Consider the following 23219-nt stretch of genomic DNA (forward strand, 5'->3'; position numbering starts at 1 on the left):
CTAAGATTTGACGTCTATTTCAATATTGAGAAGACCAGAATATGCTCAAAAAACTTACCACTTGAGTTTACCATGAGCCTCATGACCGGATTGGTACTTGTGACCCTAAAGCCAGTCTATACAAACTCAACCTTACTCCGATTGATGTTGGATACGCGAGTATTCAATCATGAACTCTCGTCTGCGACGTACAGTGCTTTCATTTATTATTCACGCTACTGACTGGAATTGGTTCATACTATACCCCCCCAAAAATACTCCAACCAACATTTGGAAATAGTTAATACGAGATTTTTCGTAATATTCAATTGTAATATCTATATCATAGATATATCTGCTCTTTACATGGTGGTACGACTTTTGTTCCACTCCACTTGTTGTTATCATACAACGCTTATGGAACACTAAACATATTTTTGTTGCGGCTATTTTTTTGTGCGAGGACTACAGCTTTTTGAATGAGAGAATATTCACTGTGTGATTATTAAATATAATGGATATAAAGTATACAATAATATTATTGAACTTAAACATGTTAATAATTCTAGTTCACTTCCTGATGGTTTCATTGATGCTGTCTGTAATAGATTCTATTCCGGAACAGAATTGATGGATGGTACAATGGAAGCATGTTTTAGCTTTAGCGATTACGAATCTAACGACAACAACAGAGAAATTCGGATAGCCGAAGTAGATGTTGATGGAACTGATATCGATATAGATGATGAAGACGAAACCGTCGACAGATAACTAAGAGGACCAAATAGATACTACGATAGCTCTATAAAAGAAAGATTTTGGAATATGGTTTACGAAGAAGGGGTTTCAGCGTACAGAAGAGTGAAGATAATGGGCATGCCATTATAAACTGAATACATCTGGAAAAGAAATTGGAATAAGTCAATTGTAGTTGATGGTAAAACAGGCCAACCGAAGAATAGTGGCCGCAAACCACTCCTCACTGATGAACACAAAGAGTTTGTGCCTAAGAGAAAAGCAACTGTAAGTATTTATGACGTATTGAAGGGACTCAACGATGCTTTCCACAATATCAAAGCAAAAGCTTCAACACTATATAATTTGTACCTAAGATCCGTAAACTTAGCCTTCAAAGAATCTCAAAGTGAGCTTTACGAAGAAGTCAGGATGAACTTAGGCAAGAAAGACTAGAATGGGCACATATAGAGATAAGCTTGATTTACCTGCATTGTATTTTTGTAGATTAAGCTTGAACATCATCATGAGCGAGAATATGGTTGGCCACAAGTAGTAAGCAACTCTCACTGTAGCTGTATGAACGCTTCATTTCTTAGGCTATTTCTCTAAAGGCTGCATCGCGCTAAAGTCTAGAACGCCAGTAACATCAAACCAAAAGAGGAAACTTGACAACGGTAAAGTGGCATCTGAAGCTTTGTAGAATAGAACCAACAGCCATTTCTATTATTTCATCAATCTATCATTGAACAAGTATTAAAACTCCGAATTAGCTAGCTGACTTGAAATTTTTGATTCTTGATAACGACTCAGATATTAGTTGCAATGAGTGGCTCGAAATATTCCCCTTGCCACCATATTCTCCAAACTTAAATGCTATCGAAGAGGGTGGTGTGTGTGCAAAAGCATGTTTAAGAGATCATGCTTGAGAATAATGATCAATTAAGTCAAGAATCGGAGATGCTACTCATGCGATAAAACAGGAAAGCTACGAAGGATTCCGTAGACATGCATCAAGACTCAAAATGTGCTTAGAGCGAGTTCCTTCCTGAAGAAAATGAGGGTTGGAGCTGTGAGCTGGAAGATGCCATTATAAGGTGAAATTATATATTCGCAAATACACTTACTCATAGTAACCATAACTACCTATTTACAGGGATATTGAGGTCCTTATATAGACCAGTTGTCTCTCCTCATCAATTAACCCATGCGGGGTTTAATATATACGCTTATTTCAATATCCGAGTAATTCCATACTATATCTAACATTAGCTTCACAATCACATGAATAGAATCATATAGAAAATGGCGCAATACACTTATGCAACATCTTGATTACCACAAAATTCTCGGTCTTTGGAATTACTACCGCAACATAAAGCACAAACAAAAAATATGGATGATTTTAACAAAAAGAGGGAGAGAATAAGATTTTTTCAAGTTGTTCAAAAATGTAGGTAATTTATGCGTAATTTGTGATGAAAAATGATTTTATCTGTTGGTTACTCCAACTTCAACATGTTGACTCTGTAAGGTCGTCCAAAGTCGCCACCCACTTGTAGTGGTATGGACTTTGTCATCAACTGGTAGTAACAATTTCCGAACGTTACATTATCTTATGTGTTGGTTAAATCACGCTGCCCGCGAAGCTCAATGATTAAAAAATGGTTTAGCAGCTGCTTGTTGTACGACCTCTTCTGGAACTTTCTATTTCCTGAGTCTCTCTCTCTCTCTTTAGTCTTTTATAAAGTGAATTAACCTATCTTACAAATTTAGGAAGAGGAGAAAAAACTTGTAATTTTTAATAGCGAGATAGGTCTCATATAGGCGAGTAAAATGCAAGTCTACTTGGATAATAAAGTCTTGAGTCCTTTCATTGCGGCAACCCGTTAACATCTCGACAATGCTTTGCGTCTAATTGGTGATCATATATCGGACAAACTTGCTATAAGGATATTTAATATGGTTGGAGTTATGTATTAACATCCCTTGATCAATGTAACTATATAATTATTTACCAGGATATAGCGGTCCTTATTTAGACCAGTTGCTCCAATTTAATAATTAACCCTTGAGGGATTTATCTTATACGGCTATTTTTTATCCTAACCTGGATTAGTTAGTATTAGCTCCGCGATCACCTTAATTGAAACTACCAGATGATTCGCAAATTTTTTTGCTCAATTTGGTAACAACAACTATCTAGATACCTTCTAGAACTTTCTCTTACCAACCTTGTCAACACACTGAAATCTGAACATGCAGCGAGATGACAAAAGAGAATAGCAATGTGTTTTGTAACCCGAAAGAACACTGCCTCTTCAGCCTATTTGATACACGCGGTGTCGTCCTGAAATAAAGATGGGTAATATTAAAATAGTCACATCAACAATGACTAATATAAATTCATTACTACAAGTTTGCCGTGGCCACATTCAGTCTGTATGATTGCTGAAGCAACAATTGCCTGTTTCATAGATTTCGAGGAAACTAATACTCATCCATACTTTCAGAACTCAACCTTTGATCTTTTGATAAAGTTCTCCAGGCTGAGTCCAAGTGTACGTGTCATTTTGGCATATAAATGTCACACGAACATGACACCTTAAGACATATCTAAGCACATCCTGTTCAATTGGAGAATCCAGTGGTTTGTTGTGTAGTAGTTAGTGTCTTGATAACGAGAAAAGTCAATTGAATAACATAACTATATATAAGTAGCAGATGGATACCTTTATATATACCAAAGAACATTGCCCTCCTGAGTATTGTAGAAGATATCTAATTAATTGGTAAATGAAAAAGATAGATAAGTAATGTCGTGCTCATCAATTAGATTCGTCAACTGTCTCAAGATTAACCTCGCCTTTGAGTCCATCTTCGAGTTTGGCTTTCAACTCTCCTAATATCTTGAAATTGCTATTCAAGATAGTACGCCATTTCATTTTCAACACAACATTCGCAGCTATTAACTAGTTTTTTTTTGCGTAGTATCAGCTTAAAAAGCGACGACAAAGGATATTTCAGCTCTAATGGTGTTACTTCTGTTATTACTAGCTGGCCGAATCCAATCTATGTGCTTCTTTTCTTGGAAAATGAGTCAATTAATAATTACTTATGTATTACGGTTTGAACAGCACATGGACGAGGAACAGATGGATTGATTATCAGTACTTAAGAAGCTAATGCTTCCTTGATAGCGTTGTGTTACTAAGTACATACTCATAAACATAGCCATTCAATGAATGAAAATCTCAGGTTGGACAATCATGGTCGGCATGATATTTTGGGAGGATATGTACATATACACCATTGTCTGATGAACTCCACCTCACATAACAGCTGTAAGATCGATTACTCTATATAAGGAGTCCAATCTCTCTCTAGAATCTTAGAAAGCATGCTATTTATTTTCTATTAGATAATTCATCTGATAGAATTGAAGTCTCCAATTGCGAACTTCTCGAAACATGATGAAATAGAAAATTGTAAAGGCATATACTGGCTGTAACCAAGATATTACAGAAGCGTATTGCGCGGTGTTGTAGAATAATGATTAATGTTAAAGAGGACTAGAAGTAGGGGCCTATATAAGTGCTCTGTATCTCAGAAAAGTTCTATAGTTATTCAGCTCAAGTGAATTTGTTTAAACACAACTTCTTACAACAACACCTAACTGATTCAAGCTCACAACTACATATGATTTATATATGTTGCAGAAGTCAACCATGTCGATTCGCATAAGATAAGGGCATGAATTTTCAGAGCCAGTTTTTAAACCCTTTTAATGGGAATAAAAGTGAAGTGGCTTCCTGGATCTGTTGATTGGGCAACGCGGTCATGTAGGCCAGGTTTACAATTATATAATTATTTAAAGAATAAGAATTACTTATTTAAAACTTATTTAAACTTACTTATTGAACTTACAAGTAAAACCTTTTATTATTAAATTTCGATAATCATATCATAACTAAGTCCTTCTAGAGCAAGATATTAACATCCCTTATATAGACATTACTATTTTCAACAAGATCTACCACCAAATTTTTTTTGTATATGTTCATACAACCTTGACCAGTTAAAACCGACTGCTTTCGAAAAATCACTTTCCAAATTATTGGAGCTTGCTGTGATCTATGTTGAAAAGTATGTCAGAAAGGAATTTCTAGTACTCAAGGTGGAGAGGAGAGACCTTAAAGGGATGAGTTTTGAAACAATTAGCAGGGTTACTAGGACAGCACGTTATTTATCTACTTCCTGAGCCATAGTTAATACAATCGCTCTGTGAACTGATTGAGTCATCATTATCAGATTCTTCTGTGAGAGGTGATCGAAAATATCTTATTATCTTAAAAAGGAATTCCGGTAACCAAGATTTAGGAGAACTGAAAGAAGAAAAAGATAGATAAGTAATTTAACTTCTAAATGCCCAATACAATTGCAACTTATATGCTTATAGTTTCATTTTGATTCATTGAAGATCTATCTAACTAAAAAGAAATAGGAATCCAACTGAACAAATAAGCCTTCTAACCATGTAGGATTATCCAAATCAACACTCCTGACTCGAGAAGTCGCTTTGGTAATTAAGCCCAGTACGGCGAATGGTGATGAATTGAGCGCGAATCTTGATTAATGAGTATTGGAATTGTACGTTCAGTAGTGGGTTATGTTGAGAAATGAAATGAACGGTTATCTGTTTTCTGAATTCTTCTCCATCTAGAAAGGAGTGAATGTAGGTTTTTCTGAAACTAACTGAATAAAGTCTACTGAATTTTGCACCCGTTACAATTGCATGTAAAATAAAATGATCATGGTAAAAATCAGTCAAGGGTGAAAGGAGTTTCCGCTTTAAAGTAAGTTTCGTGTATGATCATGGAGGCGTCAGTCATCCACAGTTCAAACTTATTCTAGTACATTTCTGTTGGGTTGTATATAGATATCATCATACACGCCAGAGTATAGAATTCTTGAATGATCTTCAAGTTTGTTAAATTAATTCGCAATTGGGAAGCTAATTTTAATGCTGTGCTCAAATATGATCTTAAAAAAAGAGAAAAAGTGGTCAAAATTATAATCTAAGATGTGCTAAGAGAGTATTCATTCATGGAATGTTACTCTCAGGTGAGGCCGGTGTTATAATGATATTCTAGGGTGATGAGGTCATATGGTGTACCAAATGATATGCATCGTCATACGATATCAAGTCACGCAATAGCTACATTACACAGATTGACCAGTCTACATATGGTTGCCAATACCGCTCTCTTGAATTGTTTAATTATCTTAAAAACAATTGCCAATAGATATTAAATAGTATATTCTAGCTGTTAAGTACTGCATTAATCCATGGTCACCCGTCGGCTTCCTGACCTCGTTACAAAATTAACAGGTGCGTCGATCATTTCAAGATTAAGCCCTATAGTGAGCCCTCTTTTCAGGGCTCTTAACATCTTGGTTACTGGGAATTCCTTTTTAACAATTGAAATTATTTTTCAACAGCAAGTAGACAAGTTCGAGTCACTTAAAGCACTAATAACTTATTTTCACATCGTTTCTGTATGGTGAGTTCTCAAGAACCATTTTTTGGAGATATTGTTCTCTCAATTGTAGAGTTAACGAGATGTGGTTAGAATTGACTACTTTGATGAGGGAGTCAGATGAGAATTCTACATTGTCAAGCAAGCTTTCTCTTCTTATTGCCAATGCTGGTGTTGTAAAGCTTTGCTCGAATGCAATAGATGAAATGACTCAAGAAATGAAACGTTGGCGCTACGAATTACAGGTATAGTTAGAGTCTCCTTATCACCCACTGGTGACCACCCATATTCTCGCTCATGCTGATGTTACAAAATTATATTCAGTTGAAACTTTCCGTCGATGTCGTCTAAAAGCATATCAAATCCCTTCAATATGACATCCGGAAGAGTTCACGTTGCGTTGTCTCTTAACATTGATCTCATAAGCCACAATCTGATTCCAATCTTACTCCAAGTCTTATTCCAAATCTTGTTCCAAATCTTAATATTTTTAAGGTGCAGGCAGTTTATAATGAGTGCCCATTAACTCCGCTGATCTGTACGCTGAAAACGTTCTTCCTCAACCATAGTCCAAAGTGTAGCACTATCGTAATTTCCTTCCATTCTCTTTCTAGTGTTGTTTCTTGTCCAATACCTACAATACCAGTTCCATCATCATCCACTTTATTTGTCCGAATTCTATCTTTTGCTGTGGTCAGATTCTAAATGTTGAAGGATGCTTCCACAGATACCATCACCGGTTCATGGCCATCATATTAGTTCCTGAATAGAATATATTTTACCAAGACCATTAAACTAGGAGAAAGTACACTAGAATTGAAAATTCCTTTTTACTTATGATAATGGCCATCTGTACTTTATATTCAATTATTTTACTAATCCTATAGTAAATAGCCCAGTTGATGTCGCTCAAGAATGAGGTGAAACTGGGCAGAAAGAAAATTTGTTTAATGTATCGTAACAACATGTCGGGTGGACAGTACTTCGTACCACTATGGAATCGTTGTTACATCGGCAGACACACCACCTATGGTCTAGACATTAGAATTGGTTATCACGAATATCCTGTTGACATAATATAGTTTGGAATATTTAGGTGAGCTATTCCGGTCATTAGTATAAATAATAAATGAAAGAGTGACAATATTTATTCACATGTCCTTCTTAATAGTGTACTTCAACTTATCAATGTGACTTCTCTCATGTTTGTTTGAAAGTCAATAGAATGCACAAAACATGGCTTCTATGATCTTGGAAAAAAACCCAAAGATAACAACTGATGCCTATCATGAGACAGAACGCTCGGCTCTTTACGTCATGGATGTGTGTAGTTTCATGTTAGGAATGAGAAATTATTTTTTTGGCTGTACTGGAATCAGCAATCATAAGTTCACTTTTCCATATGGATGAATGTATGGTAAGGAGTTGCGTGGATGTAGTTTTTAGAGAAGCCCTACAACAACTAAGCCTAAAGAGAATTTATAAATACACCGCTGAGATGATCGGCTTCTTAGAATAGAAATATACGAAGCGGCATAATTTACTTAGATGTCATGTTTATTCAAATTTTTCATGAAGTGAAGTTGAAGAGATCAAACAAGGATACTTCGTTATAAATATCAGCAGTCTCTAAATTGATAAGGCCGTTAATGTTGGATCCATCCAAAATATCAGATCGAGGAGTATTCAAAGCAAATCCATTGTTTTTCTTCTCGTTTCTAAGGAAACTCATATAGTCGTACTCTGCTTCAGTCCCAATTTGCAAAAGCATACACCAAAAGCTATTAAGCTGAAATTCATATATAAGTTTGTCTTCATCAAGCCCATCTGCCTTTATATAGTCTAAACTCCCAGGAGTTAGCACTTTGTAAGATTCCAAAATATCAAGTGGAGGAAATGACCCTTCGGTTGTGGGAAGTCTCGCAACAACTGCATGGTTCCTCAAGATCCTCTCAAGTTCACGCAATTGCTCATTCGAAAAAGATAGCTGTGCAGTTTGAGTTATGGAAACATTGCTTTCGTACATAGGCACCTCATCCATCAACGTCATTCCATACCAGAGAGTCTTGTGTATTTTCCACGCATATAGATATCTGGAGCTTATCGATCCAAGTTCAGACATAAAGTGCTGAGACGATCTGAGAGTTAAGACCAATAGTTCTTGCAATATCTCTTTGGAACTATTCACACCGCTTCGAGTCATATCCACTCGAAGAGACGCTGTTAGGCGGACACAAAGAGAAGTTGATACCAAACAGCATGCATGTGTCAAGTAAGTTAAAACAGGTGTCAAAATTAGAGTGAAGGCTCTACCGAAGACTTTGCTATTCGAGCGAGTAGTCAAGTCAGATATCTCTGCCAACTCATAAAAAAGGGTGGTTAGAGTCTTTTTGAGGTAGAAAAATTCCAAGTCCGTTTTGCCTTTATTATGATAGTGAATGTAAAAGTAAAAGTACATGTTCACTAGAAACAACTTAATTCTTAAGTAACAAGAAACTTGCTTTATGACGAACGAGTCGCTGAAATAAAGCTCAGGTTTGAGGAAGTTTTTTAAACGTCCAAAAATTCTGACGCAAACCATTTCTAAATCCTTAATTTCATCCAAGATAACTGATACGCCTGACTTATGTTTCACATCCAAAACTCTCTTCGTTATATCAAAACTACTCAAAATGAGAGGCCGCAACAAGGAGAAGGATTTTATGACGTCTTTCTCCAATTCTATATCCACAATATTCTCACATCCATCTGTATAATACGGGAGTTTTGTGTCATAATTGTGTAACCCCTCTATAGATTGAGCGGTACCGAAAACCATACAGTCTTCTATATCCATAGCTAGAAGGACATGCCAAATCTTTCTCCGCAAGTTTTTAACTCTATCCGTATTCATCTCGTCATAGTAGTCCGGGTCTCGATTTAATTTAAGAGCAAATGCCATGTGGGCAAGTATACCGTTGAATATTTGAGGCTCAGGGCTCAATATGTTGTCTCCAACTTCAGGGGAATATTTATTATAAATTCTGGAAAACATATGCGCTTGCAATACAGCTATTTCCGGTTTTTTTGCCAAATTGAAAACGTTCAAGCATTCCTGAGCGACCGCTATGGCATCTAATGTAATAGGGTTATTTAGAGCTATCTGTCTCTCTTGTAGATAGGGCGGCAGATCATCAGACACAAGGTGGTATTCATTGCTGCTATCATTGTTGAACCAAAGTAAGCTTGCCAACCTCACTATGTAGAAATAAATTGCGATTATTGCGTAATCAGTCTTTTTGGAGACGCTGATGATTTTTGGCTTAACATTGCCTTCGCTAGGTCCCATTATTCTTGCTAAGTCGGACCTGAAACTCATCTCATCAATAATAGGAAAATGTGGATACAAATATTCAAAAAAGGCAGCAAGATATTTACATGAAGCCACCAGTTCAGGCATGTAGGTTATGATCCTTTGTTCTAATGTCATATTTGTTGAATCTACGGGATGGAAAGTGATTCCTAGTCGATGCCCAAATTGCGAGGTGGAATCTTTAACTTCCCTCATTCGAAAACCATCTTCAAATTGCTTAATGTATCCATCACCGTATTTATCTTTTGCTTTGAGTTTTATCACTTCATATTTCTCATCAGACATATTCCTTGGTCGCTTAAAGTATAACTTCTTGGCAGAGAATTCTCCATGACTAGATTGCTTTTTAAAGAGCCAGAAGAACTTCATTCCAGGGTCTTTCTTCAGGAGTAGTAAGAATGGCAATGGCAGCTTTGAAATTCTGGATGAAGCCGTAGAGTCGCCATCGAAATGCATATTAATTTCTTCATCAGTTTGGTCATGAGGTAAAATACCTACTAGGATGTCCCTGTTGCTCTTGACGATCATGTTATCTGATTCGATGTACAAATCGTTTTTGAATATCTTTCTTGGCTCGAGCATAGTATTAATTTTGTCATTACCAGATGATACTGAGTTCTCAAGTTGTTTCAACTTGCTCTTCAAGAGAGCCAACTCTGTATGTATTGATGATTTCTCATAATTTCCATTCGGAAGAGAACCTTTTGGTTCGATTGTCTTACTATGATTGACATGGTCAGGGGAACTATAAGTGCATGTATGTGGAATGCTTAGTTTCACGCAGTTCGAACAGGGAAGATTCCTATCACATTTTGTTTTCTTCTTACGGCAGTTGTCACAGCTCAATGCGAGCCTTTTCCTCTTCTTCTGCGGTTCACTCATCATAGATTTCGTGGGGCTTGTTCTTCATATTAGAAAGGATAGTATCAGCTGTGTTTATAATTATTATTGCCATTGATAATTCTATGGAATTAAACGGATTTAAGTGTATTTAAAGTGCATGCATTCTTCTTTTCACTGTACAAAATTAACTCCGTTCATTTCTTGTATCTCCGCGGATTTTGTGCCATCTACTGTTTCTAAACGAGAAAAAGGTATGTAGTTATAAGTATACAGGATAGAAGACAATATCAGACCGTTCCTTTAGACATAAATGTCCACCATTTACTAAGCTCATTAGTGGTTTTTTGTTGGCTAACAGTGATTCTAGCGAAATATCTTGCCATCCGCGTCACCTTGTCTCCTCCATTGACTGCTTGGTACACTACTATTTTCCAATCTGTATAATCTCCAAGCTTCCCTGATATGATTTGGTTGTAATGGCTTCACCTTATCACCCTCATATTGCAATCTTCTATCATCCACTTCAATCTCTTGCCCTCTGTCGAGACTGTCCAAAATCTCTCTTTTCTGACGCTTTTTGAAGTCAATGTCTAGGATCAACTTGGCTTTGTGGTCCCTCTCTTGCAATTCAAGAGCTCTTGATATGACCTCACCCAACAACAGCTTTGATATACCTGCTAAAACAACGGCAATATTCTGCGGAATTGAGTGCCCTAATACTCCATTGCATATTTTCTTTACACCAGGCTTATTTACAGTCATTCTTCTGTAGGATTCGAACCTTTCCATTTGTTCATCTGTAAAATTTGCTATGAGCAATCTCTTCTTCTGCTCTTCATCTAAGGTCTTGTCTATCTTTTTCTCCTTCAAATCCCGATATTTGGCTACTAATTCTGGGTCATCGATGTCAGAAATATCGCTAATCTCTTCATCCTCATCATCGCCTTCTTCTTCGCTGCTGCTGTCGTTCTCTTCATAGTAATCTTCTGGTGAATCCTTGAGACTATATCCGTTCTTTTCAAGCCTACTGTAGAACACCCTCCATATCAACTCTTCATCTTCTTCATCCAAGCTTACGTCACTATAGTTATCTTCCCTCTCCGAGTCATTCTCTATGTCATCATGATTCCTTTTCATTTCCACATTGCATTATTACTATTCTTCACTATAGCTCTACTATTCTACTGTTGTTTTAAATTCATTTAGCATTTTATCTTCGAGAGTGTATATACAGGATTCTGATTTTTGGCAACTTCATGATTTTGCATCAATGCGATACACCTCGTTTAAACTAAAAAGAGGACTTACTGATTGATGGTTGGTTTCCTTATCGAAGATGGCCTACGGTTTCACGCCATAATTGAAGCATTCTTAATGAAAATATTCAATTTACATTGTCAACTGAACAATGCTGAAGTAACTCCCTTGATCGTGCTAAGAAATCCGACCAGTCGGACTTTGCATTTCCCTCCATATCATCGATTAAAGTGAACAATTCCGATCTTAATAGGTCGAAGTTTTCGATGTGGACCAATTTCTTGATTTCCTTAATAGACTGGGCTATATTTTCGATTATTACAGCCCGAATCATAGGCAGAATACGAAGTTTTAGATTATTGGCAGGGTTTTTTGGTATTCCTAACTCCTCTTCCAATTTGCTAATAATAACATTCTCTGCATTATTGAATTCATCCTGATCATAATCAAAATATAAGGTATCAGCTCTCTCTTTGATGTCCTTGATTTCTTTCTTATCATAAAAGTAAAAGTCCAAAGTGTTTTTATCTTGTTCTAGACTATTCAAATCAGATATAGCGACCTTTCTAGAATCTACGGATATGTTGTGAATACCTTCACAATCATGTAAGAAATTTTCAACGTTTTGAATCAACGCTATAGGGGATATGTCAGAAGGGGCGGGTTCTACAAAAATGAGATTCACTTTTGCAACTGTCACAAATTTGTTAGCAGTATTCTCCCAGAACGACACTTCAGGAGCCAAGAGATGTTTCAAAATGGCTTGCGTGATATAGAATGGCAAGTCGTTCGAATGGACGGAGGACATCGTATAAGATAGGTATGCTTTAGGTTTGTGAGAGTGAATAGACACACTATTTTCTCCATGGAGCATAAGGTTTACTTCATAATCATCAGGATTTATTGCACCGTTCTGCGTCTCTTTGAGCTTGAGGTCGTCTACTACTTTGACCTTCAAGTTTTTAGGAAAAGTTCTCTGCATCTCTGCATCCACTTGAACTTGTGTAGCTTTTGCTAAGTCTGGAAAATAGAAGCCATTATCTCCAAATCTAATACTTACAGGAATTGTGACCGGAAAACCGCTATCGATTAGTCTTTGCAACTTGTCAAGTTCTAAGAGATGTCTTTGGGCTCCAGTGGATCTGAAAAGCAATGGGAAGATGATTAGAGCTGCCAATAAAGCAATTTTCATGAAAGTTGTCTTATTCAGTTCAAACATTGTCCATTGTATTCAAATAAATTCAAATAACGTTTATATGGCTATCGAACCATTGTATCTCTACCAACTCTTTATGCTATCATCTTGAAATACGAGAAAATACGGATCACGTGACTTTGGTGAAAATATAAGTAAAAGCATCTCAGCTGCAAAGTTGTATTATTGATATCTCTGCCTCTCAGCAATGTCTGTTCCATCTGTTCCGATTAGTAAGGATATAGATCCTCGGAACCAAGAAGAAGACTATGTTCATTCTGTATATAATGATATTGCCACCCACTTCTCTCAGACACGGTATAAACCATGGCCAATAGTGGAGAAGTTTCTTAAAACGAGAGAAGATTACTCGACCGGGATTGATGTTGGTTGTGGAAATGGTAAGTACTTGGGAGTCAACAAGAAGCTATACATCATTGGAACTGATAGATCTGACGGTTTAATCAGTTGTGCCCACGATATATCCAAGGGAGCCTACAACTTGGGTGTTGCCGATGGCTTAAATTTACCTCATCCTGAAGGTACGTTTGATTTTGCGATTTCCATCGCAGTAATCCACCATTTTGCTACGGAAGAGAGGCGCTCAGAGGCAATAGCTCATATTGTATCGAAGTTGAAAACCGGAGGAGAGCTATTAATATATTGTTGGGCACTTGAGCAGGAAAATTCTAGAAGAGGGTACAAAGAAGGTGATGAACAAGACATATTGATCCCATGGGTCCTACAGAAGAAGCAGCCTAGGAAACCAAAGACTAGGAAGAATCGCAAAAAGTCAGGAAATGAAGTATGCAAAGAAGAAGAGGATGCTGAGAAAGAGACAGAGATTGAAACTCCTGATGAGTCTCCTGTGAAAGAATCAGAAACGAAGTACAGATACTATCACTTGTACAAACAGGGAGAATTAGCCGCCAATGCCCTCCTGACAGGTACATGTACCATACTTGAAGAAGGTTACGAAAAAGATAACTGGTGGATCATTGTAAAGAAAATCTAACACAGTTTACATATAAATAGAACGAATGTACATTATAGAGAAAGGAAATTGAAAATGTGTTTTTGTATTGATCTGTCGCGCGAAATTTCTGCGACAGTAGTTTTAAAATGACTTTCATTAAGAAAGCGATAAGGTCTATTCCATCGTCAAACAATGTTATCCCCTTCTGAAAAACAAGATAAGTTGATTCGTGCGACAGACTTGGATGCTTTGAGTTGCCGGTATAGCTCGAATTCACTTTCATACTTTGTCCCGCCTGACCCTTTCATCAATGAATTGGTATCTTCTTACCAAACCTATTTACAATACAGCACAGGCTACAGCAGCCTATCAGCTGGCAGGGTCTTGCGATCGGTGCTAAACAAGAAGCTACCATTAATAAACAAGGGCACTTATCTCAGAACCATAGCCATTGACCTCGTCGTAGAGGATTTCATTCAGGAATTCAAGAATTGTCAAATCATTTCACTAGGTGGAGGGTCCGATACTAGATGCTTCCGAGTGTTGAATAAACACAAGAGTGGGGTAGTGTACCACGAGATAGACTTCCCTGAATCAGTCAAAATCAAGAAACTTGCAATTTCTAAGAGTAAGCAATTGCAGAGAATTGTCAATTGCAGTGATAATGATATTGTTGATGTTGCCTCGAAAGAGCAATTCGAAAAGGTATCACCAGGTATGCATAGCGATAGGTACCATCTTAGTGCATACGATTTAAGGACTCTTTCCATGGAACTGGACGAAGGTCGGGCTTTACTTGCTACTGTTGATGCCAACTTGCCAACTCTTGTCCTAAGCGAATGTGTCTTATGCTATATGGCTCCAGATGAAAACGAACTAGTTCTAAAGTTTTGGAAGTCAGTAATTAAAAACTTGTTGGCTTTTATAATATATGAACCTATGTCATTAAATGATGCATTTGGTGATACAATGACTAGGAACTTACAAGAAAGAGGCATAAACCTCTTGACATTTAATCATTTTCCAAACTTGGCTTCAAGACAGGAGTTCTTGTCTGGAAAATGCGGTCTTTCAAATGTTAAACTATCAGATATGAGTGACATTGCAGGTTACAATTCCATGTCAGAAGCTCCTATGAAACCATGGATTCCAGCGGAAGAGTTGAAGAGAATAAGCAGGCTCGAAATGATCGATGAAGTCGAAGAAATTAGACTCTTATTAGAACACTATTGTTTATGCTATGGGGAGTTCTGTGGTAGTCTTCAGAGTGTCACCTTCAAAGGCATTGATAATTATCGGTGGCTAATACCTGATGTTAAGTGCTCTGATAATGGGAATAAGTCTACATAGTAAGCGTACATATCGTATTATACTCAAAAGTTTTCTACATTCTTTTTTGCTTAGTAGATGATAATATAGGAATTTCTTAGTGAAAATGTAATGTTAGGTGTTATTGTAGGGGTAGATCATAAATTTTCAGAATCTCTCTTAATTGTTCACTTTTTATATATATTTCCTTTTTTTTGCAAATTTCTTTAAAATAGTTGTCTTTACACTTTAACGCTCAATTATTACAATTTTCATCTATCTCTTTCTGTACACCGAGGCTTAAAGTTAACAGTACTTCACACTACTTGAAACTTCAATTTATTATTAGTAGGGATACTAATCGGCCATTTCCTTCATTCTAGAATACTTTTAGTTCCCCTACGCACGATTTTTTTGCAACTAAAGAGACGTGAACCTTTTAAAATCAGCGGATTTGGGTCGACGAATGGAAGCATCTTTCACACGATTTAACTTGGAGTACTACTTATTTCATGAAGTCAATAAGTCTAAGACATTTTATTAAGAGGCTAGAAAAGATACCTAGCTACTTTGCAACTTGCTCTAGGATTTGACCACCACTTCGGGGCTAGCATCTTGGTCAATGTGGTTGCACGAAGAGTAGAATATCCAGCGAAGTTTCAATCAAAGAGACTCATTGAAGCCTATTGGAGGCTGCGAATCATTAGGTAACAAGCCTAAGAACTTGTAGATTTTTCCCATTGACCTTTCATCCTTATCTGTCAATCTTCTGTATGAATTGTAAACTTTTTCCTGCTTCTCGGAGTTGCCTTCATTTTGTTTAATGAGTTGATCTACTCTATAACCTATCCCTATGTTATGCAACCAGTCTCCTTGTTCTATGGGGCCATACACAGAACAATGCTTTGAAGCTAGCTGTACAAGATTGCCAAAATCGACATCCACAGAAAGATCAACCTCACCGGGAATGATAAAAGGCGAAACAAACTTGTGCTTATAAATTCCCCTCAACGAATTTTCAGGAACTTGATCTGCCAAGCCATAATCAATTACCAAGACAGCCCCTAAGCCTTTCGAATTGTCCAACAATTGAAGCATCTTCATAATATATAACTCAGCTTCAGAGCAAACTTCGATCCTTGAACCAACCGGTTGATCTTTGAATCTAGTATTTAGGTTTGGTATGAGTGAAGAAGGAGTCTCCTTTTTGGATAGCGTCAAATGAAATTCTGTTTCTAACAACTCGTGATCAATGTCTTGAGGTTCTCTTTCCGAAGGCGACGATGCCAACTTAGGTTGTGTGTTAACTACACTTGGTGTATGCTCTACCAAAAACTCCCTCCATCCTTCTTCAGCTCTTTGAAAGCTCTTTATTGGTAATGCGTCGAAGAATTCGTGTGCCAATACGTAATTAGCAACTCCAGGCTCATTGGACACATCCTTTTCGGTATCAAGCCATTTGATATCATTATGCCATATGGTCTTAGAGCTATTGAAGCCTTCCTCAGTAGTATTAAATGAATTCTTTTCCCCACATAAAGTCTTCCACTGCTCTAGTCTTAGGACCTTGGATGCTTCTATTAGATTAATTTGAATCTTCACAGACTTGCGGGACTTGAATATAAATTTATTGAAACTGCTTAATACATCATGCATTAATGTACCTCTTCCAGGACCAAATTCAATAATCTTGATATTAGAAGGACTGTTTTGACTTTGCCATACTGTAAACAACCATATTCCGATCATCTCACCGAATATTGAGGAAATTTCTGGAGAAGTGATGAAATCACCACTTCGAGTATCAATGGGATCTCTAGTGGTATAGTAACCAAATTCTGGATGTGTTAAACATTGACGAATGTATGCTGATAATGAAATAGGACCTGTTGTCTTTATAGTCTGGGCGAACAAGTCAGTCAAATCCTTGACCTTAGTTGATCCCTTTGCATCACGCTGAGGAAACTGCGGCACCTTACCCAAATTTTCACGAATATTGAAGTCTCCCTTTATATCTTGCTCCAAGCGTCCGTATTGTTCCTTTACGAACTTAGCAGCGCTGTCGTACTCTTCTTTAGTAAATTTTCCGTAGTACAATCCATTCTCATCAATAGGAGGTGAAGAACCAGTGGAGTTGTCCTTTTCTGTTTTGTTCGAATTCAGACGAATTATATTCTTGACAATGCCTCCACTCAGTATGGGCCTTGAAATGGCCAATCGTCCACATCTACAGCTTAGTGACTGCAACATTGCTTACCAGTCAAATTCTTTGTACGTATCTACAACCTCCCATGAAATTTTTCACGTCTTCCAGATTATGGTTCCAAAAACGTTTTTTGCGCACTTAACGTCAAAAATCTTGAGCACGACATATGCACTCAGCTTGGAGCTACAACGAATGATTATAATCAACTTTGTATATATAAATATAAACCAAATAGGTGAAGATGACTAAATAAGTATATATGCAAAAGAATAAAAATTGATTATATGAGAAGAATGTCAAAGTATCCGCGAGCAGACTCGAAGAAGCCTGTCACTACAATTGTTAGTATAAGTCACTAGTTAGTGATGGTGTGGGGGAAGAGGGAAATAAAATATCAAAAGAACACAAAGTATAAGAACAACCGTCAGGTTGTGCACTAGGAATTGACTGGGTAATAGACCATGGCATCCATGTTAATACCTTCGTTGGAAGGATCGGACACAAAGACCTTGCTACTGTCAACAATCTTGTTATACTTGATAGAGAAACTAGTCATCAAATTGAAATTTAACTTCAAGTAGAACTTACGATTGTTAGGATTGGAACTCTCCAAGTAAGCAAAGGAATTAGGATTGTCCTCAGTAAACTTACTGATACTGTATTGAATCAAAAGCTTACCTAAACCTTTTCCTCTCATGGAAGGTAACGTGGCAATGTCATTCAAGTACCAAATATCGATTTGGTTCTTGCCATTTAATTGACGATTCTTGATCAACTTTTTGATCAAGACATCCTTTCTGACCTTTGATAAGAAAGGTAACTTATCATTCAAAATCTTGGATCTACAATGACCAAGGAACGAGTAAACGTTGAATTTAAAGTAAGAAGGATGCATGTTATCCATGAATCGCAAAGAGCTGGAAGCAAATACGTCTCCGTCCTCATCAGAATCGGACCCTGACGAGGCACTGGAGTCGATGTTAGCACCGTAGATCTGATTCCATAAAGCAACACCGAGATATGGGAATTTATATTTTTTAACTCCCAAATCATCCAATGTAGCTTCCAATGAATTATCCTTAATGATAAAAATAGTACCTCCCAAAGAGAGACACTCATAAGCATCATACTCAAAATACGCAAGCATTAAATCCAACTTCTTTTTCTTATAAACAGCCTTAGGAGTGTTTGCTTTCGTAATATGGGACGTATTAAGAATATAATTCATGAAAGGATCATCTTCAAAAGAAAGTAACAAAGTCTTAGCTACTCGACGGTAGTCCTTGACAGTCGCCAAATCAATGGAGATATCTAAGTTACTAGGAATTGAAAACGATGCTGGATCAGAGATAGGACTAGAGACAGAAGTCACACCGGTACTAGTGTTTCTTCTAGAACTAGATGTACTATCTACTTGAGCCTTGGCAGCAGTGTAATTGTCATAATTTCTAGATGCAACAACGTTATTGTTAGCACTTTGATTGAGCAGAGATGATAAGTCTCTGTTGTTCTTGTGAGTGATTTTATTTTTTTGTAAGTTTGTGGACGAAGAAGATTGAACAAGTTCCAGTCTCAGGAGGTTACGGTCAATGTCAACATTATCGATAGAATCATTAAAACTCAACGACCTAGTCTTACCTTCGAGAGAAGAGCTTGTGTCGATTGAGCTATTAGTGGCTCTATTAATAATATTGTCATTGGAGATAACTAAAGTATCCGAAAGTTTTAGACCCAAAGATGAAGATGAAGTTGATGATAAGCTAGTAACTGATGGTGTTGATGTTCGTGGTGTGGAAAGTAAGTTTGCGTCTAAAGTAACCCCCTGAGACTGGGGCAGTCGGGGTTTACCCTTCTGACTTGATTCATGGTAATCTTCTGAAATGGGGGAGAACATTGTTATTCATCGGTGAATGTTAAAATTGTTAGGTATAATAACAAGATTAACGGTGCTAAAGAAAGAAGAAAAGAAAAGAAAACAAAAAGACGTCATACGAGTCTTGATGGGAAATGATGGGATCCAAGGTTTATATAGTTATCACTTGCGCTCAGCTTATCTATTTGAGCGGAGCGGGAACGAGTGGCACATTTCCTGATTGGGAATCCGCACGCGGGAAGCAGAGTGGAGATAGAATTAAGAGAGAGTAACGATGCCTTACGTTCCGTCGGGGTGAAATTTGTGGGAGCTACAGTACATTGTTCTCTATTATGGTTGACATCTTAGGTAGAGACAGTACAAGGTGCTAAATAATGACAACGTCGCGAGGGTTATGAGATTATTTAAAACGAAATTGATAGATCTATTTTATGACAACAAAGGTCAATAAAACAACTCTGTGTTTTTGTTAAAAGACTATGCAATCTTCTCGCCGAGGAACAGGTGTCATTTTTGTTGTAGTTGGGGGTGCCAAATTAAATTAGGTTATCAGAACCTCGTATCGCATGAGTTTCATCTGTGATCTTATGGGGGGCGGTTCCATAGAGATGCCGAACGGTAGGTCCGCGCTTATCATAGAGAAGTAGCTAAAAAAGGTAAAATGGTAGATACTTCAGCGGAGTCAGCGGGGTCGTGCAAGGGAAAGTATATCCCATAATATCACATCACGTGACCAAATTCTGTCTCTATTTATCCGTGACTTCTCACTTTGTCAGCTCCATCCCTCAACTCTGTATACAGTGCATCTAGACCTTAGAGGTGGAATGCAGGACGCCTTGGCAGCTTTTGACGAGTGGGCAAAGACTACAAGAAAACTAACTGTATTCTTTCTATTGGGCACCTTGGTCGTGGACACCAAGATAGAAAGATTTCTTTTGACAGATTAAGGAGGCACTGCTCGTGGTCCCCTTCATCTTTTCGTTTAGGCTTAATCGTGCTATATTATCTCTAGTCTTACGAGGCCTCCGCTTTATTTGTCCCATACCGGAAAATAGATAAGCAATCCCTAGACGAAGAGGGAGGGTTTAGCAAGAAGGGAAAAGTTCATCTGGGGCGACTTTTATAACGATATTTACGAGAATGGTTCCTTGTGATAACAGGGGCGTGTACAATTGATTGTAGTTTTCCTCTCTCTCTCCGGTGAGACGGACCATGGTTCGATACATAAACAGGAAATTGGTGCAGTAAACGGTCCTTCCACATACGGTGGCTTTGGACATAGATTGTCTTCCTATAGGCTTCATTTGCTTTAGTAGGAGGCGTTGTAATGTTGGAGTAGACAGTAAAAAAAAAGCAACCAGGTAAAAATAGCAACCCGGTCCGACTCCTGTCGTCCTAGGCATTCGACTGTCTCTAACTTCCACAACTTTTGTACTCTTTCTTGCACAGACACTTGCATCGCTTTTAATTGATAGCACCCTCCTTGTCGATGTCTCAGTGTCTCTTCCCATGTCTCATTTCTCTCACTAATTCACACAGGCGTTCTCACTTTCGGTCGTAATCCCCACCACCACGGTACTTCTCACCCCCAGACTTCCCATTTCAAAGAACACCAAATCTCACTACACCACCAGAAAAAAACTGACTTGGTTCAGTGAGTTTTCAACAACCGAAACAAAAATTAATTATCCTGGTTCACTGGAGTCTTTCTCTCTTTAGCACCCGAATCTCTGCCCACACCATCGTCTTAGAATTCAATCCATCGCTGGAAGATCACGTAGTCGCCAGAGCCCAATCGTCGTCATTCCATCGCTAACTTTTTGTCCTTCGTATCTCATTTCCCGATTAGAGGTATCCCCAGAAGCTTCAAGTGCATTTACCACCATCTCATCAATAGAGCCGTAGGTACATTTGGCATAGCAACCGTCCGAATCCTTAGAATACTTGTGCCTTTACTTGTATACTCATATAGTTATACCGTGCCGTTAATTTGCGTAGAGCAAGTTCTCCTTACATCAACCCGCCCGTGGTATAGCCTCGTTAAAATTGCCATAGACTTCAATTCAGCGACTGCTCGACTGGTAAACCATCAACAAGGCCCTCATAGACAATCAGGACTGGCATCCACCGACGAAAATTACAAATACATAAGCTGAGATGGGTAACAATTCATCCAAGCCAAAGGATGGCCTTAGGGCTCCACCGCTAGCAAGAACTGATACGGCTGGACTGGCAAAGCTGTCCAGGTCCATTCGGTCTCGTATTTCCATTCTGAAAGACGACTCCTCCCCAAATAACAACAATACCCAAAGCACAAGTACATCTGACTCACCGAATCTTGGTCCGAAGTCTCCCAAGGTCTCGAGGAAGAACTCGACTTTGGACGCTACCGAGAACATACCGACCAATAGTATCACTACCACGACTATATCCCGAAACAATAGTAACTCCAACCTTCTCCTGAGCTCCTTTCTGTCAGGCAGCAATGCAAATCTTCCGCCATCTATGATCCAGATCGAGCCAAAAGAGCCCATTCTCAGAAGAAATACCAATGACACAATAGGTACTCAAACACCAGGAAGTTTAGGGCTCGATCTGCCTGGAACAAACTCGCCACTTTCCACCTCCATCAACAATAGCAACAACAACATATCACGAACTTCTACTAACCACCTGATTCCCAGCTTACACAATTATCCATTATCACCGCAACCTACCAACGCATCATTCAAAAATAGCATAAATGAAGACACCAAGAGTATACACTCCACTAAAGATGAAGTTGATGCTAACGACAGTACTACTAACTTAGCTCACAATGTCTTGTCGAAATCGACGACCACGTCCAGTATAGGCAACTCAAATAACACCATTGATATCGAGGACCTTATCCAAAGACTCTTGGATGCTGGATACAGTGGCAAACGTACAAAGAATGTATGTCTCAAAAATAACGAGATACAGCTTATTTGTTCTACAGCAAGGGAAATATTCCTTTCACAGCCTTCATTATTAGAGCTCTCCCCTCCAGTTAAAGTGGTGGGAGATGTCCACGGCCAGTATGGTGATCTTATTCGTATCTTTACGAAGTGTGGTTTTCCTCCATCCACAAATTATTTATTTTTAGGAGATTACGTGGACAGAGGAAAGCAATCATTAGAGACGATTCTCCTCTTATTATGCTACAAGATAAAGTATCCAGAAAACTTTTTCCTTCTTAGGGGAAATCACGAATGTGCTAACGTCACCAGAGTATACGGATTCTACGACGAATGCAAACGACGCTGTAATATCAAAACATGGAAATTGTTCATAGATACCTTTAACACTTTACCAATAGCAGCAATTGTCGCAGGGAAGATATTCTGTGTTCATGGGGGCTTGTCTCCTGTTTTGAATCTGATGGATGAAATTAGAAATATCGCTAGACCCACAGATGTGCCTGATTTTGGACTATTGAACGACTTACTATGGTCCGACCCAGCGGACACACTAAATGAATGGGAGGACAACGAAAGAGGAGTATCATACGTCTTTTCCAAGGTGGCAATCAACAAATTCTTATCAAAGTTCGGATTCGATTTGGTTTGCCGAGCGCACATGGTTGTCGAAGACGGCTATGAATTTTTCAATGATAGAACATTAGTAACAGTTTTCCTGGCACCCAACTATTGTGGGGAATTCGATAACTGGGGAGCAGTAATGAGCGTTTCGGAAGAATTACTTTGCTCGTTCGAATTGTTGGATCCATTGGACAGTGTAGCTTTAAAGCAGGTCATGAAGAAAGGAAAGCAAGAGAGGAAGTCTGCTCAGTTGCAGAGACAACTGCTGCTGCAGCGATTTTGATATAGGGTAGAGATTCGGTAGATATATTGTTATTATACTATTATTACTATTATTATACTATTATTATTATTATTATTATTATTCTTTTTCTTATCATTTTTTAAACTTT

General features: G+C 38.0%; 8 protein-coding genes across 8 annotated transcripts; 3 read left to right on the forward strand and 5 right to left on the reverse strand. All coding sequences in view use genetic code 12, as the record gives it.

The window, feature by feature from the left end:
- Positions 1–7522: 7522 nt before the first annotated feature.
- On the reverse strand, positions 7523–10578 carry RJT20DRAFT_63917 (CYP1/HAP1-like protein). Its single transcript, XM_064921055.1, has one exon. It carries the CDS (start codon positions 10489–10491, stop codon positions 7825–7827), a length of 2667 nt encoding a protein of 888 aa, XP_064771953.1. The 5' UTR covers positions 10492–10578; the 3' UTR covers positions 7523–7824.
- A 1-nt stretch (position 10579) lies between these two features.
- RJT20DRAFT_63923 (uncharacterized protein) lies at positions 10580–11709 on the reverse strand. Its single transcript, XM_064921056.1, has one exon. The coding sequence runs from the start codon at positions 11584–11586 to the stop codon at positions 10813–10815; it is 774 nt and encodes a 257-aa protein (XP_064771954.1). The 5' UTR covers positions 11587–11709; the 3' UTR covers positions 10580–10812.
- Positions 11595–13087, reverse strand: RJT20DRAFT_63937 (uncharacterized protein). The gene has a single exon (XM_064921057.1). It carries the CDS (start codon positions 12923–12925, stop codon positions 11834–11836), a length of 1092 nt encoding a protein of 363 aa, XP_064771955.1. The 5' UTR covers positions 12926–13087; the 3' UTR covers positions 11595–11833.
- A 1-nt stretch (position 13088) lies between these two features.
- On the forward strand, positions 13089–13975 carry TRM9 (tRNA (carboxymethyluridine(34)-5-O)-methyltransferase). The gene has a single exon (XM_064921054.1). It carries the CDS (start codon positions 13110–13112, stop codon positions 13914–13916), a length of 807 nt encoding a protein of 268 aa, XP_064771956.1. The 5' UTR covers positions 13089–13109; the 3' UTR covers positions 13917–13975.
- Positions 13976–13994: 19 nt separating this feature from the next.
- RJT20DRAFT_131304 (leucine carboxy methyltransferase) lies at positions 13995–15299 on the forward strand. The gene has a single exon (XM_064917978.1). It carries the CDS (start codon positions 14070–14072, stop codon positions 15225–15227), a length of 1158 nt encoding a protein of 385 aa, XP_064771957.1. The 5' UTR covers positions 13995–14069; the 3' UTR covers positions 15228–15299.
- Positions 15300–15632: 333 nt separating this feature from the next.
- On the reverse strand, positions 15633–17600 carry RJT20DRAFT_63952 (uncharacterized protein). Its single transcript, XM_064921058.1, has one exon. The coding sequence runs from the start codon at positions 17433–17435 to the stop codon at positions 15849–15851; it is 1587 nt and encodes a 528-aa protein (XP_064771958.1). The 5' UTR covers positions 17436–17600; the 3' UTR covers positions 15633–15848.
- A 227-nt stretch (positions 17601–17827) lies between these two features.
- RJT20DRAFT_100221 (uncharacterized protein) lies at positions 17828–18739 on the reverse strand (the record flags this gene model as incomplete). The annotated part of the gene is made up of 1 exon (XM_064915618.1): positions 17828–18739. A coding segment is annotated over one exon (912 nt), but the record flags the coding sequence as incomplete, so codon positions are not given.
- Positions 18740–21098: 2359 nt separating this feature from the next.
- Positions 21099–23206, forward strand: PPZ1 (salt homeostasis regulator). Its single transcript, XM_064921059.1, has one exon. The coding sequence runs from the start codon at positions 21422–21424 to the stop codon at positions 23108–23110; it is 1689 nt and encodes a 562-aa protein (XP_064771960.1). The 5' UTR covers positions 21099–21421; the 3' UTR covers positions 23111–23206.
- Positions 23207–23219: the final 13 nt, after the last annotated feature.

The sequence above is a fragment of the Scheffersomyces xylosifermentans genome (genome assembly GCF_036884685.1).
Source record: "Scheffersomyces xylosifermentans strain CBS 12540 chromosome Unknown RJT20scaffold_8, whole genome shotgun sequence".
Lineage (NCBI taxonomy): Eukaryota > Fungi > Ascomycota > Pichiomycetes > Serinales > Debaryomycetaceae > Scheffersomyces > Scheffersomyces xylosifermentans.